The sequence below is a fragment of the Lepisma saccharinum genome, chromosome 13, assembly GCF_977018435.1.
Source record: "Lepisma saccharinum chromosome 13, izLepSacc3.1, whole genome shotgun sequence".
In the NCBI taxonomy this organism is placed as follows: Eukaryota; Metazoa; Arthropoda; class Insecta; order Zygentoma; family Lepismatidae; genus Lepisma; species Lepisma saccharinum.
The window spans coordinates 13,912,105-13,932,039 of NC_139241.1; the positions used below are offsets into that span (position 1 = coordinate 13,912,105).

A 19,935-nucleotide genomic window follows, 5' to 3' on the forward strand; every position below is an offset into this window, starting at 1 on the left:
ACCAATGTCACAGTTTGAATATCGGGCAATTATTATGAGACAACAAACAAAGGTGTACCGGACAATAATTATGGGACAGAGGGAGTATGTACTTATTCATGTATCCTTCAATACTTCCATGTAAGAATTTTCGCAAAGGTAAAAGAATAATAATAAAAATAAAGAGAGAAAAACTTCATTTTATTAAGTAGCTTAATTCCCCGCAGGAACTCGAGAAAATTTCGCTAAAACCTCACGGCCAGTGGCGTGCCCAAGGGGGAATTGTGGGGGTTATCACCCCTCCCCCTTGGCCTAGTATTCCTAAAAAAAAAGAACGTCAAAGGTAGGAAAAGATGGCGAAATGAGGGATGACTACCAGAAAAAGTGTACATAAAAATCGAAAATCCTGGCCACACCACTGCTCACGGCTTGTTTAAAGTTTTCCAAGGAGATTTACCTGTGAAAATGTTCTCTAACAGTAACATATATTTTATACATTTCAGCTTGGATAATGTTTGAGAATTGACGGGAAGGAGGGGGAATGAATTAGCGTTATATTGCGTAAATACTGTATATCGAAATTAGCATAGTTGTTGTAGTAGCTAGATTAAACAAAGAGATTACAATCTACCCTTTCTCTGTTTCTGCTGACGCTGCAACACCGCAGAAATTTTTTTTATTCTACAGAAAGTAGCTCTTCTCGCAAATACGATCGTAAAAGGACCGCAATGGCGAAATCTGCAATGCAGTATAATTTGCGTTTTATAGATATGTAAACTTGTGGAAGCTATATTTTGTAATATTTGCTTTTGTTTATACGCCCAGCAAAAGTCATTCCAGAGAGACTAATGAATACGATCAGCACGTATCCACGGGAAGTTCAGCTTTAAGGTTTCTGTAAACTCCTAGCCGCTCCTAGCTCTGCAGCAATCGATCGTGGACATAGCAAGCGCAGGTTGTTTGTGCTTTTTCTCCGCACGCTCCGCTCCAACTTCGATATTGAATCCAATATGGCTGGACGAGGTCCGACTGTTTTGCTGGGTTACGAGGATGAGAGCATCTCGGAAAAACATAAACAGCTTGTGAATTTTACCACTAGTAAAATTGGAGGAAAGCCAGTAAGTGACTGCTTTATCATGTACGTTTTAGTGTGATTATGCAAGTTTTGTGCAGTATTATTGTCAAAAAGGGGGCTTGCAAGAAGGTGACGTACGGATTGCAGGAGGCGCGAATACAAATATAAACAAATGTATGTGCGTACATAAATAAATTCGTCGATAGCAAAGTGATTGCTGCTAATCTTTTACTGGACGTTGGTAAGCATCGTGAATATATGGAGCCATTCTTGTGCAAAAGCTTAGCTCGGTGTGTTTCTTCATGTTTGTGGTTAACAGAAGGCCGGTATAATTTCCATCGTGGACCAAAGGACACTCGACCCATATGAAACTATTTATTTCTAGAATCGTAAAAAAAATTGGCAGGTTACAGTCATGTGTGGCAGAAATGCATTTCATGTTGTAATGTAAATAGTGCAATTATTCTTAGTATGAAAATACAAACTTCTCAGTCAATATAAGATATCTATAAGATTGAAGCTATTTAAGGATGCACACAAATAATACCTGGCACAAAAGTTGAATGAAACATTTTGTATAAGTAATCGCTAAAACCCATACCATGAAGTGCGTAGAGGTTGTTATGAGATGAGAGATCAATAATTCTGGTGTGTACTAGTGTAAGACCACACAGTAAAAGGCAAGTTTTCTAGTGAAATATCATGTATTGACAGCAGGTCCAAGCTATTTGAGAATCTCAGATTAATTAGGGTGACCAGACATACTCTTTTTAAGAGTATTATACTCTTTTAGAGGTTCATATACTCTATACTCTTTTCAAAGGGCAAAAATCCCCAAATATACTCTTTTCCTTGCTATTTAATTTCATTCATTATTTTACGCTTAAATATGCGTTAAAATCCACAGAACTGAAAACGTCAAGATGTCAACAAACTGAGGTATTTACTCCATGACTCAAGAATTTCCTATGAACAATTTCAAGTCATTTTCATATTCCATCAACCAGCAAAACATATTTCAAATTCATTGGAATTTAATGATAATGATATTTTTGACACTTACTGTTCAATTTCAAAAGCCATTGAAAAACATCTTGAAGATTGAGGGGAAAGAAAATAAACAATGATGGGTAAGTGGAGGTCAGTACAGGCTGTGTCAAATTTAAAAGTGATTGTGCCTCTTATAAAATTCTTGTTTACTCTGCCTGGTTCAAATGTTGATTGTGAAAGACTCTTCAGTGTTATTAAAACTTATTGGCGAGAGGAAAAAGTACACTCCTGGTGTCAACACTCGAACAAGTATTGAAAGTGAAATTCAATGTGGACATGACCTGTGAAGAGTTTAGACTGGCAAAAAAGGACGATTTAAACATACTCAAGAAAGCAAAATCATCCCAGAAGTATGAACGATGGTGCCCATTGGTGAGGAAGTATTTGTAATTAGCTAATTACATTAGACCCATAAGTAATTTGAATCTGTAGAGTGTAGGCCTATTTTATAGGGTCCATAATAGAAGCAATAACAAATAACCACCCGTATTTTCGTTTTCTTTTTATGTTTCGTGCATGCACACCTTCAACCTATAGACTATACTCTTTTTGGTCAACAAATATCTGGTCACCCTAGATTAATGCTTTATTGTGTAAGTGTGTAATTCAGCTGTTGTGTTCAAATAAAATTTTTATGGATAACCTAAATGTTGATACATGAGGAAAACACCAAAATTGACACAAATGCAATTAACAAGTATGGAAAATCATGTAGAATCTCATGGCAGAGAAAAATCTAGCCTGAATTCCTTTTGTTTTATTGTGATTTCATCATGCTACGAATGAATTTTAACATGGTTCGATTTCAATTTACTTCTCTTAACACATACTGCAGAGTTTTAGCGATTACTTAAGATTTTGTTCAACATATGCTTTTGTAGTTAGGTTAGGCAGGCCAGGTTTGGTTCTCTTAGCATTAAAATGAAGTCCCTAAATGCATTCTACTAAGGTTCCGATTTACTTCTACATTAATTCCCACTAATCTACGATACTTACAGTTGCTTGCCAGCAGATTGCCCATGGATAGCATGCATGCTTGCGTAAGGTAATTTTTAAGTTTTTTTTTTCAACATAAATAATTTTGGTAAGAATTGACAATATAGAGAAAGTCTGTAATTCACTTCCTACTTCTTTTACTCACTCTTATGCACTCCTGGTGATGTATCTGGAGCTACGATATGGGGGTCGTGTGTTAAAATTGTACATTTACGTGTAGAAGTTGTAAAATAACGTTGTTATTTACCGCGATAATTCTCCATATGGCGTGTTCCGTAGTGATGAAACATTGTTCGTCGGTTACGTGCTACAAAACTAGGAATTGCTTATTGAAAGTGATCATTGGCCCACAAATCATTCAAGGATAACCATTTCCGGTAAGGTTAGGTTAGGTTTAGTTTGGTTAGGCAAGCATAGTTATAATATTTCGTTCGTAAAACTAAGCATATACTCCACCGCTGATTTCAGGAAAAATGGCATGTTCTGTGAAACATTGTTCGTCGGTTACATGCTACAAAACTTGGAATTCCTTATTGAAAGTGATCATTGGCCCACAAACCATTCACGGAAGGTTAGGTTAGGCAAGCATAGTTATAACATTTTGTTCATAAAACTGCATATACACCTATATATAAAAAAAATTCAATCTGCTTTTTTTTTAAATTTCCAGACGTAACCCCCCGTTTTTTACATTTGTGATTAGGAGACCAAAATTAGTTAGTATACCGAAAATTAACAAAATTAGAGACTTTCTCTATATTGTCAATTCACTCCATAATTTTTTTGAAATGAAAACAGTGCTCATTACTTTAAGGAAGGTTAAAATTTCGTGTCACAATGATTGCCAAAATTCTACGATAATTAGTCTTCCTGCTAGGAGAAATTGAAACAATAGGAACAGTTACCGAAATCTGATTTTTCAAAATTTTGTTTGGTACTATTATCGTATGAGGGAAACACCTACGAATCATATATTTCGGACTTCTTTACATTGCTAACGTGTTATTTTCAAATGTGGAATATTTCCTAAAGTGAAATAATGCATATCAATGTCTATTTCTTAGATTTACGAGTACGTACTGTTACTTGTTGTTTCGAATCTGTAACACATTATGGCCGTGATAGCATACTGATTTAGGGGGCGTTCTGAGAGTGTTTTGTCGATTTATGCAGTGTTGCAACCTCGTTCACCGGAAAATATCTACTTTCGTGCCCGAATTTGAAAATTATGCTAATACGTCGCAAACCATTGACGTTAGCCTCACAAACCATTGACGTTAGCCCCAAAAACCATTCATGTTAGCCCCAAAAACCATTCACGTTAGCCCCAAAAACCATTTTCTGTAAGGTTAGGTTAAGTTAGGTTAGGCAAGCAGTTAAAAAAAAAAAAATACTCGACACGTCATGTTCTAGTGAAAACACGGCGAGGCGTGCATCATCTTAACACACGGAACATAGCACTCTCGTGCAGAAAGCAAATGGCGGGAGCAGAAACAGCGTGTCGGACAGAGATTTTCGCAGAAAAGAACATGCATTCACGTTAAAATGGATCAAATCTACATTCAGGAACTTCCACAACGCTATAGAAAATGATTTCCGTAAGTACTTTCTCCTGTAAATTTGAAGGAATCCATTTCCCTCATATGATAATGTTACCTTTTATTTTACAATTTCCAAAAAACGAAATTTTCATGTATTGGTACACACGTACTGAAGGTTCAGTCAAATTTTCAAGGTGGTATCATATGAAAAGTGAATTCCTTTCAAGACCATGTGATGATTTAAGTTAACATATTTTACATACCTAACCACATTATAAATACAGAAGCAATATTCACGTCACAACAATCATTCTCAACAGTAATTTTTTGGAAATTGTAAAATATAATTTTAAAAACACTTTAAAATGAGACCATGCCCAGCCCTGTAGTTGAAACAGGTCTCTTGTAAATTGTATTTTAAGTTGCAGAAGTGAGTGGTTTTTGGGCAATATTCAAATTTCAATAACTCAAAAGCCAGCAACATGAAAAATAAAAATATGTTCTATATTTCAGATGATAAGAAACATGTATACCAAAATTTAGCCAAATCCATGACATCAAATGTTTATGCACTGGTTGATTTGACATAAAATAACCCTTACACAAGCATCCACGCTTTCCATTGACAAGACCTTTTTCTTTCATAAAAGAAAGAAAATGTATCACAGGATAGTGACAATGATTGTGGAAGTTAAGAAGTTTCCTGTATACTTGTTTCCTATCCTTCGGACACATTTATTTATTTTTACATAAGAAACTACTTACCGTAATAAGTTCCTGTAGCATTGTCGAACATTGGGAAGGTGTTTTGTGTGATGTGGGAATGTTTCATAGCTGAAATTCATGTTGTTCGTTGAAAATTAATTCTCCGACGGAGAATAGCTAGCCCCACGAACCATTCGCGCATGGATAGGTTAATTCTGTTAGGTTAGGAAACATAGTTAAAATTTGGTGTCGTGTTAGTATCAGGATCTAGAAATTGGAAATAATTGCGAACCATTGGCGCTAGCCCCAGAAATCATTGGCACGTGGTTAGGTTAGTTCTGTTAGGTTAGGAAACATAGTTAAAATTTGGTGTCGTGTTAGTATCAGGATCTAGAAATTGGAAATAATTGCGAACCATTGGCACTAGCCCCCACGAACCATTGGCGTGTGGTTAGGTTAGTTCGTCTCAGGCAAGCGAAAACGCCTATCAGAAAGACGTACTGGTAATGTGAAAAATTGCAATTTATTTCATCAAAACAACGTTGATACACCTTCAGTAATGTTCCGCGAAGCAGATACGTAAGTACGATTGTCAAAAATTGACGAAACGAAAAAATTAGAGGTGTCCGAAGAATAGTAAATTTTTACCATTTCCTGAAAGTTATTAGCACTTTTTGTACTTCCGAAAAGTCCTAATTATCTGCAAGAAGAATATGTAAAAGGTACCTTACATAAACATCACAATTTCCCATTGACAAGGGATTCTACAGACTATGTCTGTATTTACTCCTGCTTGCCTTTCACATGAGCCTCGAAGGTGTGTTGTGCTTGAGGCCCTCTTAATTTAACTATTAAACATTTAAGGATACTATTTTAATACTAAGAGCCTTTACCTGACCTGCCTAACTTAACTACAAAAGCATTTAGGGACATTTTTAGAAATTGGAAACTACACAATACCTTACTGCATGGTAAATGCACCAATTCAGAAAATTCCTTCCCACCCCAGACATATAAGTTAGACATAGACATATTAGTCTGCAACCATTGTGCAACGGAACTTCCGTACCCACTATGGAAAACATCCTCCCTGTATGCATACCATTTACTCTTGGCATGTGTTTTGTTGAGACTGGTTATTCTGTTCGACATAAGAAATCCCCATGATGTCTGTGATGATAGTTTCCGATGCTATTGTTGATCAAGTAAGGGAAATCTTTCTTGGTAGTCCTACAAAATCAATCCGACATGCATCTCTTGAGACTGGCATTCCATGTATTTCCATTTGGCATGTTGAAAAAACACTTTCATCTGAAACCGTACATATTTACAATGGTACATAAACTTAAAGGACCAGGACTGTCTCTCGTCAGGAGTTATGTGTTAAGATGTTAAAAGAGGATGGAGATTTCTTGGATAACATCATTTTCAGTGACGAGTCTACATTTTACCTCAGTGGCAAAGTGAACACTCACAACTACAGAATTTGGGGCAGCAAAAAATCCGTGATTATCTTTGGAGCATGGTCGTGACAGCCCTTAGGTGGAATGTCTTTTGTGCAATAAGCAAGAATGAAATTTACAGCCCTTCCTTTTTCAAGAAACTATAGTCAATGGAATAATGTAGCTCAATATGTTGGAAATTTTTTCATTCCCCAGATCAATGAGGATGACCAGGAAGACGGCATCCACTTCCAACATCTACCCTCTCCTGCAAATCTAGCTGAGCTCAGAACACGAGTCTACACTGCAGTCGAAGTAGTGATGCCTGATATGCTGCTGCAGGTTTGGCAAGAAAGTGACTTCAAATGGAATGTGCGCCAAATAGGAGTCACATGAAACCAAAATAGTTTCATCATATCAGGTTGTTTATGAAAAAGAGAAGTGGTAAAAAGAGTTCATAAACAACCTGATATGAACGTTCACGAGGCTGCAAGTATTTGTGTTGATAGGGGGAAAAAACTAAATAGAGATGACTGTAACTTGAATGAGGCCTGGATCAACATGTTTAAACGGTGGGGAAAAACAGTGAAGAGTCTGTTAAATTCCATGTCACGCCGGAAGTGACCCACGCTGCTTCGGAATCTGTGGAGTTCTCATTGGAGGGGATGTAGCATTTGTACGCTACAGTAGTCATTCATTCTGTATGGTAGTATGGGTACACCGTTCTTTTAGAATTATCTCTTAGCCTACATGGCATTTTTAACTTCATGTAATTTTAAATTCCATACCCCAATACCCTTTTTTACCTAATCCTGGATTTATTTTACATATATGACGAAGTATTTTATATACTGAAATAGTAATACCTGAAGGCTTCGCGAAACGTCGTCTGCTAGGAGTTTTACGACCATTATACTCACTCACGTAAGTTTTTTATACTTTTTATACTGTGAATATATTTAGTGAGTAAACGCACAAATTTTCAAAATATACAGAAAGTCTGGTGCTGCCATGGTTCTCATCACATGTTGTTGCTCATGTGCATTCATCAAACATTCACATCTACATATTGTTTTATTTTTTAGGCTCTTTATTTCATTTTCATGCTCATGAATTAATTTATGAAATCTAGAAATGCTTTCACACTGAAGCAGCAGGCAACAACCAACATGTGTTGCTTGGAGGTGAACCTGCAGGAATCAATGCAACCTTCCAAACGAAAGCAATATGACAAGCTACAGGTGTTGCCTGTCACTTGCATGTCACATGGACTGGACCATTTTCTGAATACCGTGCATGGCGTTGCCTCGATCTGTTGTTTGCGCAGTTGTGGTGTTGCTTATAGATTGAAGGGGCCCATGTCGCTTGACACTTGTGCAGCATTCGTCTTCACTGGACTAGAAAGTTGGGCACCCATGAATTCTCCAATGAAGTCCCCACGTTGTTGCACTAAATTAACACTTTGCAATGTCCTTCTTTTTCTCTTTTTATTCTAATAACAGCAATAGATTAAATTGGTCAACATCCACAGGGAAATTCTACAGAAAGTAGTCCTACTCAATGTAAATAACAAAATGAATTTACCTCGAAATTATTATTGTTTTTCCGTGCTTAAATGTTTGTGAATGCATATAACTTGCATACGTACCAACAAAAATTATTTGCATCTGTGGTTGATGTACTTTAGGGACAAATGTAGGCAAACGTTGTTAGATTTTTTAAAGCATCACACACTTTTGGTAATGCTTTGCATGCATTCAAGCTCAAGCTCTGTCGTCATATTCAAGGTTTTTTCTTTTATATGTTGTTGTTAGCAGACACCACTAAGTACTTCCTAATTCTATAAAACCAGTTTATTATGAATATTTAAATCTGATTGCATTTCTAGATCTTTGCATTTTATGTGTAAATGTTACATATACGAGGGCATATCGTAAAGTTTTGACAATCGCCCTGTTCTAAACGAGCTAGAATTGGTGTTTTATATTGAGGGACTTAGGACTTCTCTACATAGTAACCATCCATAGCCACACATTTCTCCCATCGTTTTTTGACCTTCCGAAGGCCCTCGTTGTAGAACTCCCTGGATTGCGACGAAAACCGTTGCTAAACCTCCATAATGACGTCATCTGTGGTGTCAAATCACCGACCCAACAATGGTTTTTTGATTTCAGGGAATAAGAAAAAGTTACTTGGTGCGAGATCGGGAGAATAGGGTGGATGCGGCAAGATTTCATAGCCACATTGTCTTGCCTTCTCGATCACAACTTGTGAAGAGTGAGCGGGTGCATTATCGGCCAGGAGATGCACCTTTCGTGAGCATGTCGCGCTATTTTTCTTTCAGAGCACCTCACAACTTGTCCAGAAGTGTGCAGTAGTAGTCGCCAGTGATGGTCTGACTCTTCGCAAGGGAGTCTGTGAATACGACCCTGCGACAATCCCAGAGAACTGAGAGAATGACCTTCCCTGCCGACTTCTGCACCTTTGCCTTCTTGTGTGGTGGGGGGGGGGGATGGGAGTGCTTCCACTCCTTGCTCAGGGTTTTGGTTTCTGGATCGTACTGGTAGACCCAACATTTGTCCATGGTTACCAGACAACCAACGAAATCATCTTCATCCTGCTCCAAAAGGGTCAACATCCACCTCGAAAGTTCGCACCGTGTGTGTTTCTGAAAAGGAGTCGGCAAGCGTGGAATCCAGCATGCAGACACCTTTGTCATGTGCAATTCTTTGTGAACTATTTTTGACACACATGATCGGCAATCATCACCATAGACAGCTTTCATTTCATCATGGATGTGCCGGGCATTATTCCCCTTCAAATGCAGGAACTTTATCACACTTCGGGCTTCAATTTTATCCATCTCACACTTTCCTCTTAACTCATGCGATTTCTGAAAAAAACAAAAAAACACAATCACTTGGTTTTTGCACCATTAGCTACATAGGGTTTAATAAGTTTACTGACAAAAATTCATGCTTACAGCTAAAAAACTTCATGGTGATTGTCAAAACTTTACGATACCCCCTCGTAATGCTGGAATACCCCTATAAGGAACGCCATCCGTGACAAAGTCACAAGTGCAACATACAGTGAGCTCACCCACTGAAGTGTTTTTTGTTACATGTTTCATATGGTGTAAGTAGAGGCATGCATATTTAGTTTTTGAGGAAAACATCGAAATGTGAAATAACACATTGTAATGTTAAATTTTCAAGTTTCTGAAAGGTGTGAGGTTCATTTTCCCACCCTGTTTTGTCACAAAATAATGCGAAATGAGCTGCAAATTGCGAAATAGACTCTTAAACACGAAATTTTGAGTTCATTTACCGATGCGAAACTTTCTGAAGTCAGAATTATCCTGAGAGTTATGCAATTCATGGAAAATTGGTTAATTCTGCTGTAAATATTTGAGAAGCAAAAATGGACCTCTTTATACAGGAATGAACTTAATATTCTGGTAGCAACATAAATGTGCTATTAGAAGGGATACATTTATTTTGTGTAGTAAATGCAGGTATTAAATCAAATTTCAGATTATGTTCACATTTTAAAAACCAAAATGTCATTTTATTTACCGCTTTTGAACCCAAAATTGACTCTGTTTTTGTACCGAAATGTTGCTTTTAGGTATGAGACATTAGTTAAAATGTTGAATTTCAGATGTGCCAACCTCTCAAGCTTTATTTAGATACTTAACACATAATTAGCAAACGATAGACTATTAGGCAGGCCATAGCCCTTGTGTCATATGCCATGCAAAATATACCATATTAGGTACTTTCATTCTAAGGTACATTTTTTTACAGGTTTAGGATGTTGAAGATTTATGTGCTTCTTGGATTTGATGGCATCTTGAATCTTGAGTATATATATATATATAAATATACTGCGACATTAGTGTAATATGGAATGAAGTATGTACCAGTTTTAATATATTTTTTTTGTTGAAATTTTACCGAAATAACGATATTGATAAAATCATCTTCTACAAAATTTTCTTATTGTTAATGGTAAATGTAACAATATAAATGTATTACTATACAATAGGGATGGGCCGATATGAAATTTTGGCTGATACCGATAAAGTACCAGTATAAAATTTACTGATATCGATAACCAATATTCTACTGATCCGATATAAAATCAGAAATGGTCCTTGAAGAAGAATTTGAAATGTTCATTGATCTCCTTAATAAATGTGTTTTTTTTTGAGGTGACTGCAGTGCAAAAGAAGTTGAATATTTAAACATTTACTTTTTTAGAAAGTAGGGCATGGAGATTGTCCATAAAAATTACAACAAAATGATAGAATTATGCACTAAATTATAAGATATTTATCGATAAATCAGGTCGGTAATTTTACCGGTACCCCTATATCGGACAATACCGATAGAGTACCAATTAGTCGGTCCTATCCCTGCTATACAGTATTGTTCTAGTGAAGTACTGTGCACATTAAATTTGAAGTATTTTTTTTCTCACAATCTGAAGCAATAATTCAGGCATGCTTTACATTCGATGACATCTTGAATTCGAATTAATACGGTATTTCTTGTTTATGTTCACAGTGTACAAACAAATAACCAGGAACACTATGAAGGTAGTTATATTATAGTTTCTCGCATATAAGTAAGTTTTTCTTTTCTCTCCCAACAGGATTGGCCTTTGAGCATTTCCCCGTCTTTGCAATGCAGACTATGTGGCTTTGCTCTCCCTCTTGTGATGCAGATTTATGCTCCACTGGATAATTCACCATATCACAGGACACTCTACTTATTCGGATGCGTGAACCCAAACTGCTGGAATCAGAGCGAAAGGTTTGCTATTTAATTTCTATTAAACGATTCTGTGTAAGCCCATTTCCTTATGGCATAAACTATGTCTGATTATTGATTTTCTTAACGCTTACTTTATTTCACCTCATAATAGTCACAATTGTGTGCCTTTTTTTGCAAGAATGTAGGGTGCAACCATTATGTGAAGCTTTCCTTAATAAAGAAAATTACTGATTTATTTCTAAACTCTCTTTGGTACAAGAATAGGATGCATGGAATACTTGTGAATTACTAAATATACGTTAAATCAAAATTAAATGTGATCCAAATCGATGCACATCGTTTCTCTGTGTCAGTTCAGCATTTTTCCAGTCTGAAAGAAAAAGCTACACATTGGTTGTTACTGATTTGTGCATTATTCAAAACATTACACCTGAGAAAATATACTACAGTGCTGCCATATATGGATGTATGAAACTTAATTTTCTGTATTCAAAGATTCTGCGCGACTATCATTGGTTTCGTTATGTGACACACTGAAGCGATGACTGATTTTTATTACAAATCCATTGCTCTAACCAACTTCCCCAGATGATGTCAAAAACAGAATAAGCAATGCCAATATAAGTAGCTTTCATTCAACTATATCCAATATGGAAAAGTAAACAAATTGGATTAAGAACAAAGCTCAGGATATTTCAAGCAAATGTTAAGTCAGTTTTACTATATGCTTGTGAAACTTGGAAGCAAACAAATAAAATAGGACACCAACTATAAACATTTGTGAATAGGTGCTTAAGGAGGATCATGAATATAAAGTGGCCTGATATAATTACAAATGAGAAACTCTGGGATATCACAAACCCGAAACCAATCATACAACAAATAAAGAAGAGGAGATGGCAATGGATCGGGCACACCCTGAGAAAACCAGATGGCTCAATAGAAAAGGATGCTTTGGATTGGAACCCCCAGGGAGCACGAAGAAGAGTATGCCCCAGATGTACATGGAGAATGCCAATTGAGCAGGAGCTGCTGCAACAAGAGAAGACGTGGTTGGAGGTCAAGAGTTTGGCGAAGAATTGGACAAGATGGAAATGCTTCACGGATGCCCTATGCTCCACTAGCAGCGACAGGAAATAAGTAAGTAAGTAACCAACCAACTTCTCCACGGTGCCCCTCAGTGCCCCTGTACTAATTTTCGCTCCACTTATGCAATTATTTGCACTTTTTGAGGAAAGGGGACCACGTGTGCTTGAATTGCACACTGGGATGTTGTGGTCTTGATTGAAAATGTTCCATATTTTTTAACTGTATGTTGTTGGTAGCATAGTTGGTGGTTAGCCCCAAATGCCCTGATTCAAGAATCAATCACTGGTGTAACACAGTGGATAGATCAAGATAGATCTGGAACATTTTCTATAAAGATCACAGCCTCCTTTACTATCACTATTTTATTTCATGCCACACCCTTTTCAGGTATGGTAGGAGTGAGATTCTGTTTTTCCACAAATCCAAATCGTTTTTCTTGAACTATATGGAGAGGAGAAAAAGGACAAGGACACTCAGTCTTTAGTCATTTGGGGAAATGTACTGTAAACCCTTGTTGGGAATCATAGATAGTCCGATACTTGAGCAATGTTACAGTTGTTCTCAATTGATAAGGAAGCAACACTTTTTAACTTTGCCTGTTTATTACTCAGATTACATCCCTCCTGCATTAATACAGAAATTTGGCACTGTTGTCCAACGATTGGAATGACATCTGCAAGTCTTCGTGTGGTATGACTTGAAGATTGGACGTCACAACCTGTGGATGTTCCTGTGTTCATCAAAACTGTGTAATTTCAGCAGCAGCTTCACTTTTGGGAACAGGAAATAATCACAGGGTTATAAATCTGGGGAGTAGAGAGGATGATTCAACACACTCACTTGTTTTCAGACTAGGAATACGTAGATAACCACTACTTGCTGTGCTCGTTGGGCAGGAACCAACTGCCCTGTTCAGGATACTGGTGTCAGACTCGGTCAGTTCTCTTTCATAATCATTCAGTGCACTACGATAGTAACAACCAAATACAGTTTCACCGATGAATAATTCCATTTCTGTCTAAAAAATTAAAATATATCTTCACCTTTGTTTTTTGGAGCTGCATTTTCTTGCCTCTTGGTAAATTTAGCAACTTACATTCTGTGATTTGTCATTTTGTGGGAGGACCATAGTTAAAAAGCTATTTCATCCTCCACAACAATACAATTCAACAATTGTTTATTCCCACAAGCAGTTTGTAGAAGGTCTTGCATGAAACTCTATGTTCACTCACTGCTCCATGGCGATTTCCCTTACACCTCCCTCACAATATGGCAGCATAAATCCCAGCATGTCCATCACAAGTTCATGAGGTGTTGCCAGGTTGTAGATTATGCACCACACTACACCATGTACACATTACTTCACAGATAGAATGCACACGTGGAGCAACATAAAGTCAGTCTCATTACTTACTTGTACTGTGTAGTAAGGGAGCTTCATTTCTCAAATGTATCCTCAGTCAACCTCTGTGGAGGTGTTCTTTATGAGTGTCCCTTCATCATGTCATCACTCATCCTCATCGTCTTGATTAGCCAAAAATGTCCCTTTTTGTGTCCAACCGAGGACATATTCGCGATCAAGTCGTTACTGCTGAATTTCAGGGTTTTTTTTACAAAAATAAATAAAAAATAAATTGAAATTACTTAAAAGCCTTAACAATTTATTGGAACATTAAACTATTTTCAAATGTTTAATTGAATAATACATTTTTGGACACTTCATCAAAATGTATAATGAAATATCTTACAACAATTGGAACAAGTTTTTCTTCACTTCTGTTTGAACTATCCATCGATACTGTAATATAATTAATGTTTTCTAAAGAACACAACATATTATCGAAAATAAATGGTGAAATAACATTAACGATTATTGCCTTGGTTATGGTTCTAGCTAGGAATGTGCCGAAGCCGATTACAGATGTATGAAAATCGGCAGAAATTGACATATCGGCATCGGTATCGGAATCAGCAAAAATCCGATATTTAAACCGGTACAGATTATACTAGAGTTTTTACCTTCTAATAAGTTTTATATTCTAGTTTTGTAAGATTTATTGAAAATTTGGTTTTGATTCGTCATTATTGTAGAGTTTTTGTAATAAAATTATTGCAAACTCTCATTCAGAGGATCAACCTAACTATAAATCTGAAATAAAACAGTACATTGCTGAACCAGGATATGCTGTTGTATTGGAAATTCAAAAATGAGTATTCAAACCTGAAGCAAGTGCTGAGAAAATACTTGGGCATATCTGCTGCATCAGTATTCAGTGAGTGAGTGTTCAGTGTTGCTGAACAGATTTGCGATAAGAGAAGAAGTAGGTTACTTCCTGAAGTGCTTCCAAATCTCGCATTTCTGAAGTTGAATCTGGCAGAACAGGAATTCATTTTGCATTTCAAAGAACTGCTTGTGTACTAATGTTAATTCTCTAGGTTCACATCACCTTTTTGTAAATGCAAATGTAGTACATTCACATCTCTTGAGAATATGTATGTATATACATATGGTATGCAATAGAAATGTACGTAGCAAATTTATTTTTGTCATGCAGAATTTAACATCCCATTTCTGTTTAATAATCTTATGTATCGGAATCGGTTAAATATCGGCATCGGTATCAGTTCCAAAAATTATCGGTGAGTACATCGGCATTGGTAAATTTTCAGCTTCGTCACATCCCTAGTTCTAGCAGATGGAAAATTTTGGGTCATATAACTTTTTAACCAGTTTAGAAGTGCAGTCTGATGTGTTGAAACTGAGTTCGTGTCTAGCAGTCTGGTATGAAAATGTAGCTTCTTTAGCAGCACACTGCAGATCACTGTTATTCCCATCTCTGGCTTTAAAAAAATCTCGTATGTTTGCTGAAGCAGTAGCATTAATATCACTCCTATGTTTAACTGTTTTCACGTGGTCTTCAATATCACGTCTTCCTTTATGTGCAAGAGAAAATAAAAATACTCCATTACAGAGTGTACACCAAGATGCTCACGGAAGTATGGAAATGGAAGCGCTCGGAAGTCGATATCTCAAAGAAAGAAAATGTATAATCGATCGATCCTTGCCAAAGAATAAATTCTGGTCTTGAATATTCTATACCGGTAGCTATTTTCATGTTCAGATTCTCAAATTCCCGGACATTTTGCAATCCCGGACATCACCCCAGACACAGGCCCGTAGCTAGAGGGGGGGCAGGGGGGGGGCAACTGCCCCCCCTGTGAAAAATACAGAACACATCCCTACCTGGAATTCTCACTAATCTTTACAATTATATCATGTGTTACTCTAACAACAAAGACACTTATTGATTTTGTGATTTATTAGGGCGTATGGGATTCCGTATAATGTCGTATCAGGATTGGGGAAAAAAATCTCTTCCAGATTAGACTTCGGGAAATGATATCACAATTTTCACTATCTAGAACAGTTGTGACATTTTGAGTAGTATTGTATTAAAGGTGCCTAATGTGTTTGGATGTTTTTCTTGGATGTGTTGCTATGAACTTTGAATTGCTTAAATTTTTGTTTTGCCAAGTCTATCTTTTGGTAATAGTGTGGTAGAGAGAGGGAGTGGATATTTAATTTTTGTTACTTTGCGTTGCTTTTCTGCCACTTCTAGCTAAATGGCAACAATGAAGGATGACGTGAAATTGATGAAGCCACACTCATAAACAGTGCCGCAACTAGGGGGGAGGGGGCATTGTCCCCTCCCCCTGACCTTGGACAGAAGTTGAATGTTCGGGGAAGCAAACATTTAAATATAAAAACAAGACTAGGAGAATCTAAGAATAGCAGGACAATTGGATACTCATGATGGAATTAGTTTTTATATGTTCCTTGCATTTTGCTACCAGACAGCCAAGGGCACTTGCAAGCGGCACAGAGGGGCAATTGCCCTCCTTCGATTTCAAATTTTATACAAAATTTTAAAAAAAAAATCGTAAAATTTTCTTGCTCACTTCGCTCGCAATCTCTGCTGTTCTTATAGTCCAATTTCAGAGCCATACCTATGGGCGGCAGGAGTCGGCCCTGGGAGCCAAACGATCTATATGAAAATAAAATGTTAAAGAGAACGCCGTGGTGTCAGTGGCGTCTCCTGACCCTGAACTTAAGGCGTTGTCAAAGAAGGAATGTTAACCCCTCCCCCTCTCATTTCTGTGACCTAATATTACTAATTTTCTACGAATATTTTTGGTGTAAATTTAGAAATATTTAGAAAAACATTAAATTACATAAATTATTTAAAATGAAGTAAATACTTCATTTAAAATATTAATATTTTTGAAGGGTAAGGACAAGCAAGGACTGTTTAAACGAGAAAATTAATGTTCAATACTTCACCATACAATTAATTTTTAAAGCAGCAGTTTGCAACCAGAGGGGTTCCTGGAACTCCCATCACCCCTACAAAAAACACCCTGGACATAAGAATGACCCGTTCATTGAAAAATCGCTAAAATGCACATTCCCGGTTTTTCCCCTTACCCTTCATTTATCCTTCCACAAAGTAAATTTTGAAAAATCAACTGCTCATTACTTACAGTTACTTGAATTCCAGCTCAATTCTTCTTTCTTTAAAGAGAAATGCCCTGATCACCGCCTCATAAAATTTGGATTTATCCCCTTCTCTCAGCTTATAAAGTAATTCTTTCTTGATGGAGATAATTTAACTGACCACTCATTACAGAAGATCCATTGTATGTCTGAGCAATTAATTTATCCCCACACTTATATTTATCCATTATTTCAGTCACGTGACTAAAAAGAGCTCCTGCAGTTTTATCGGCGCTCATGTCATGAAACCCAAGAAATCTTTCAATGACTTTTTTCTGTGAGTCCGAAAAAAAACGTAACATCGTTGACACCTGAGATTTATTGCTAATGTCTGATGTTTCATCGACAATGATAGCCACAAAGTCTGTGTTTTGAATTTCATTGTAGATTTCATCTCTCAGAACATTGAAACTGAATTTATTAAATAATTTTGAATGCCTGCCGAAGTACCGCGAAAAACTGTAGAATTTAATAAATGTTATTTTAATGAGGGATCAAACTCGACACTTGTAATAAGGAATTCCATGTAATTGCCCTTATTTAGAGATGCTGCATTTTCCTCATGGCCTCGGAATGGCAGTTCTTGCTTTGTTAAATAGTAGACGGCGTTAATCAACCTGTTTAATATTTCCCTGTTCTTTTTTACTATTTCATTGTGTAGCTCTGTTTCAGATTTTCGTTGAATATCCACAAGACCGTCAATTCTAGTAGGGGTGGAAACAAAACTACTAAATTTAAAGAAACTAGAAAGATGCAATTCAGACTCATTGTGTTTCTTCACTGTAGTATTGAGATGATTCAAATCCGCATACCCTTGATAATTCCAAACACCTTTTTTAATCGAAAGTCGGGACGGGATATTTTTTAAATCCCGACATTCGGGACGGGAAATGTTCGAAATTTTCCGAAGCTCTTGAAAAATCGAATTCTACACGTCATTTTCACCTTAAGTGATTGTTTTTGCATTTCTGATACAAAAACTAAGAATTTCCGATAAGTTCCAGACATTTGCAATGCCGAAAACATCGAGAATTAACAACTTTTTACAATGACCATTTGGTATTTCCCGACTGCTCGGGATCCCGAGAAAGTCGGGAAGTCATTTCCCGAAGTCGGGATCTGGACAGGAATTTTTTTTCCCGATCCCGGTGCCGACTTTTCGGGATCCCGCACTCCCCTAAGAATAATAAACATGTTCAACAGTAAAATTTATTCACCACATCACACCCGCAAAGCCAGTCTGAAATTTCATAGAGTTCTTTTCGAAAATGTCTCTCAAAACCTTTTCCAGCACCACTTTTTCCTTTAACATATGTTGACATCGTGAGATTCGGACATGGTCGACCATTGTCAATCACTTGTTTCTTCTCTGAATACGAAAGCGAAGAAAAGGAATCATTTAAATAGTTTTGCACAAGACTTTCACTATTCTCTATCTTAAAATAATCACATCACTTCACAACCACACGTTTAAAAACTAATGCACAACAATGACGAGCAAAACAACGCGGAACGCGGGGTGAATGAAAGCCAAATCGTTGGGAACAAATACAACGCCTTGAGAAGCTAACCATGGTGGTGGGTGGCAGGATGCGCATGCGCGGTCATCCTATGTTTCGGCAGTGCTAAGACGTTGTATTTCCTCTCCAATGTCCTGGCAGTCTGGGACCGATCTGTCTGCCTGACAACCACTGCGTGCTGCGCCGCGTTCGTAAACTACCGAGCGCTTGAAAATGACAATTAAAGAAAAACGTTGAAAATCGTAATTTATAAAAGTACAGATACTTTCTTCTTTATTTCATTTTCCTTTGGCCGTTGACACACGACTTACACACCCAGAGAAATCGCCACTGCGTGGTGTCCCGTATAATTATTGCACCATATTAAAACAATTTATTTCTATGAAACTTAATATGAAATATTAATGATGACACTGTAATCCAAGAAGTCATTGATCAATCAAAGGGATTCATATTTGTTTGTCGGGTGTCAAAACATGTATTTCAACTATAATATAATACAATTCACACAATATTTTGCAAGATGGTTAACATAACCAGTAGATAAACATTGTCTGTAGTGATGCAAGAGTCTCCCCTTTGAAAGAAATAAGAGTCCGTGGTGGACTAAGGGACCCATGTTTTAATGTTTTAGCAAGTACAAAAAAGGTATTAGCTACAAATTTTTACACAATTCATCAAAGTGTTGGTAATATGTAACCATTATTATTTAAATAATTCTATTTTTCTTGCATAACACAACACAATGGTGTTGCTGGATTCTCGTTAGATTCTTCTGTGCGTAAAAATCTTGCATACTGGAAACTAAGAGGGAATCATATCATTATGAAGCGTGATTTATAAAGGACACCCTTAATCAGTTCTGCAGAGAGGCTCAAAGTTGTTGGTTCATATTAATCATCTATTAACATTATTGACCTGTAAATATCAAGTGGATACAGTCCCTATTAACCTACCTAGGTATGTATGTTAAACTTCATATTCTTTGGCAATCTGGAAACGTCATTATCGAAATATTGTTATTTGATGTTGCTCGAAGTTCTTTTGTTCGTTGCAGTTTCAAGATATCATCACTTTTCTGTTACTTATCTCTTTTGGGGGGAGGGGGCAAGTGCCTCTGTGTACCCTGTTATATCTGCCAATGCGACACAATATATTAGAAATTTGCCCCCTCTAGGATTGACTTCGCCCCCCTACAAAGA

General features: G+C 36.9%; 1 protein-coding gene across 1 annotated transcript in view; it reads left to right on the forward strand.

Moving 5' to 3' along the window:
• The first annotated feature begins 923 nt into the window (after positions 1 to 923).
• Positions 924 to 19,935, forward strand: part of trus (programmed cell death 2 like trus) — a 63,851-nt gene continuing 44,839 nt past the window's right edge. The window contains exons 1-2 of the mRNA XM_083133894.1: positions 924 to 1,097; positions 11,448 to 11,608. Of these exons, the coding sequence (XP_082990020.1) occupies positions 990 to 1,097; positions 11,448 to 11,608 (269 nt within the window). The 5' untranslated portion in view covers positions 924 to 989. The remainder of the gene's footprint in view (positions 1,098 to 11,447; positions 11,609 to 19,935) is intronic.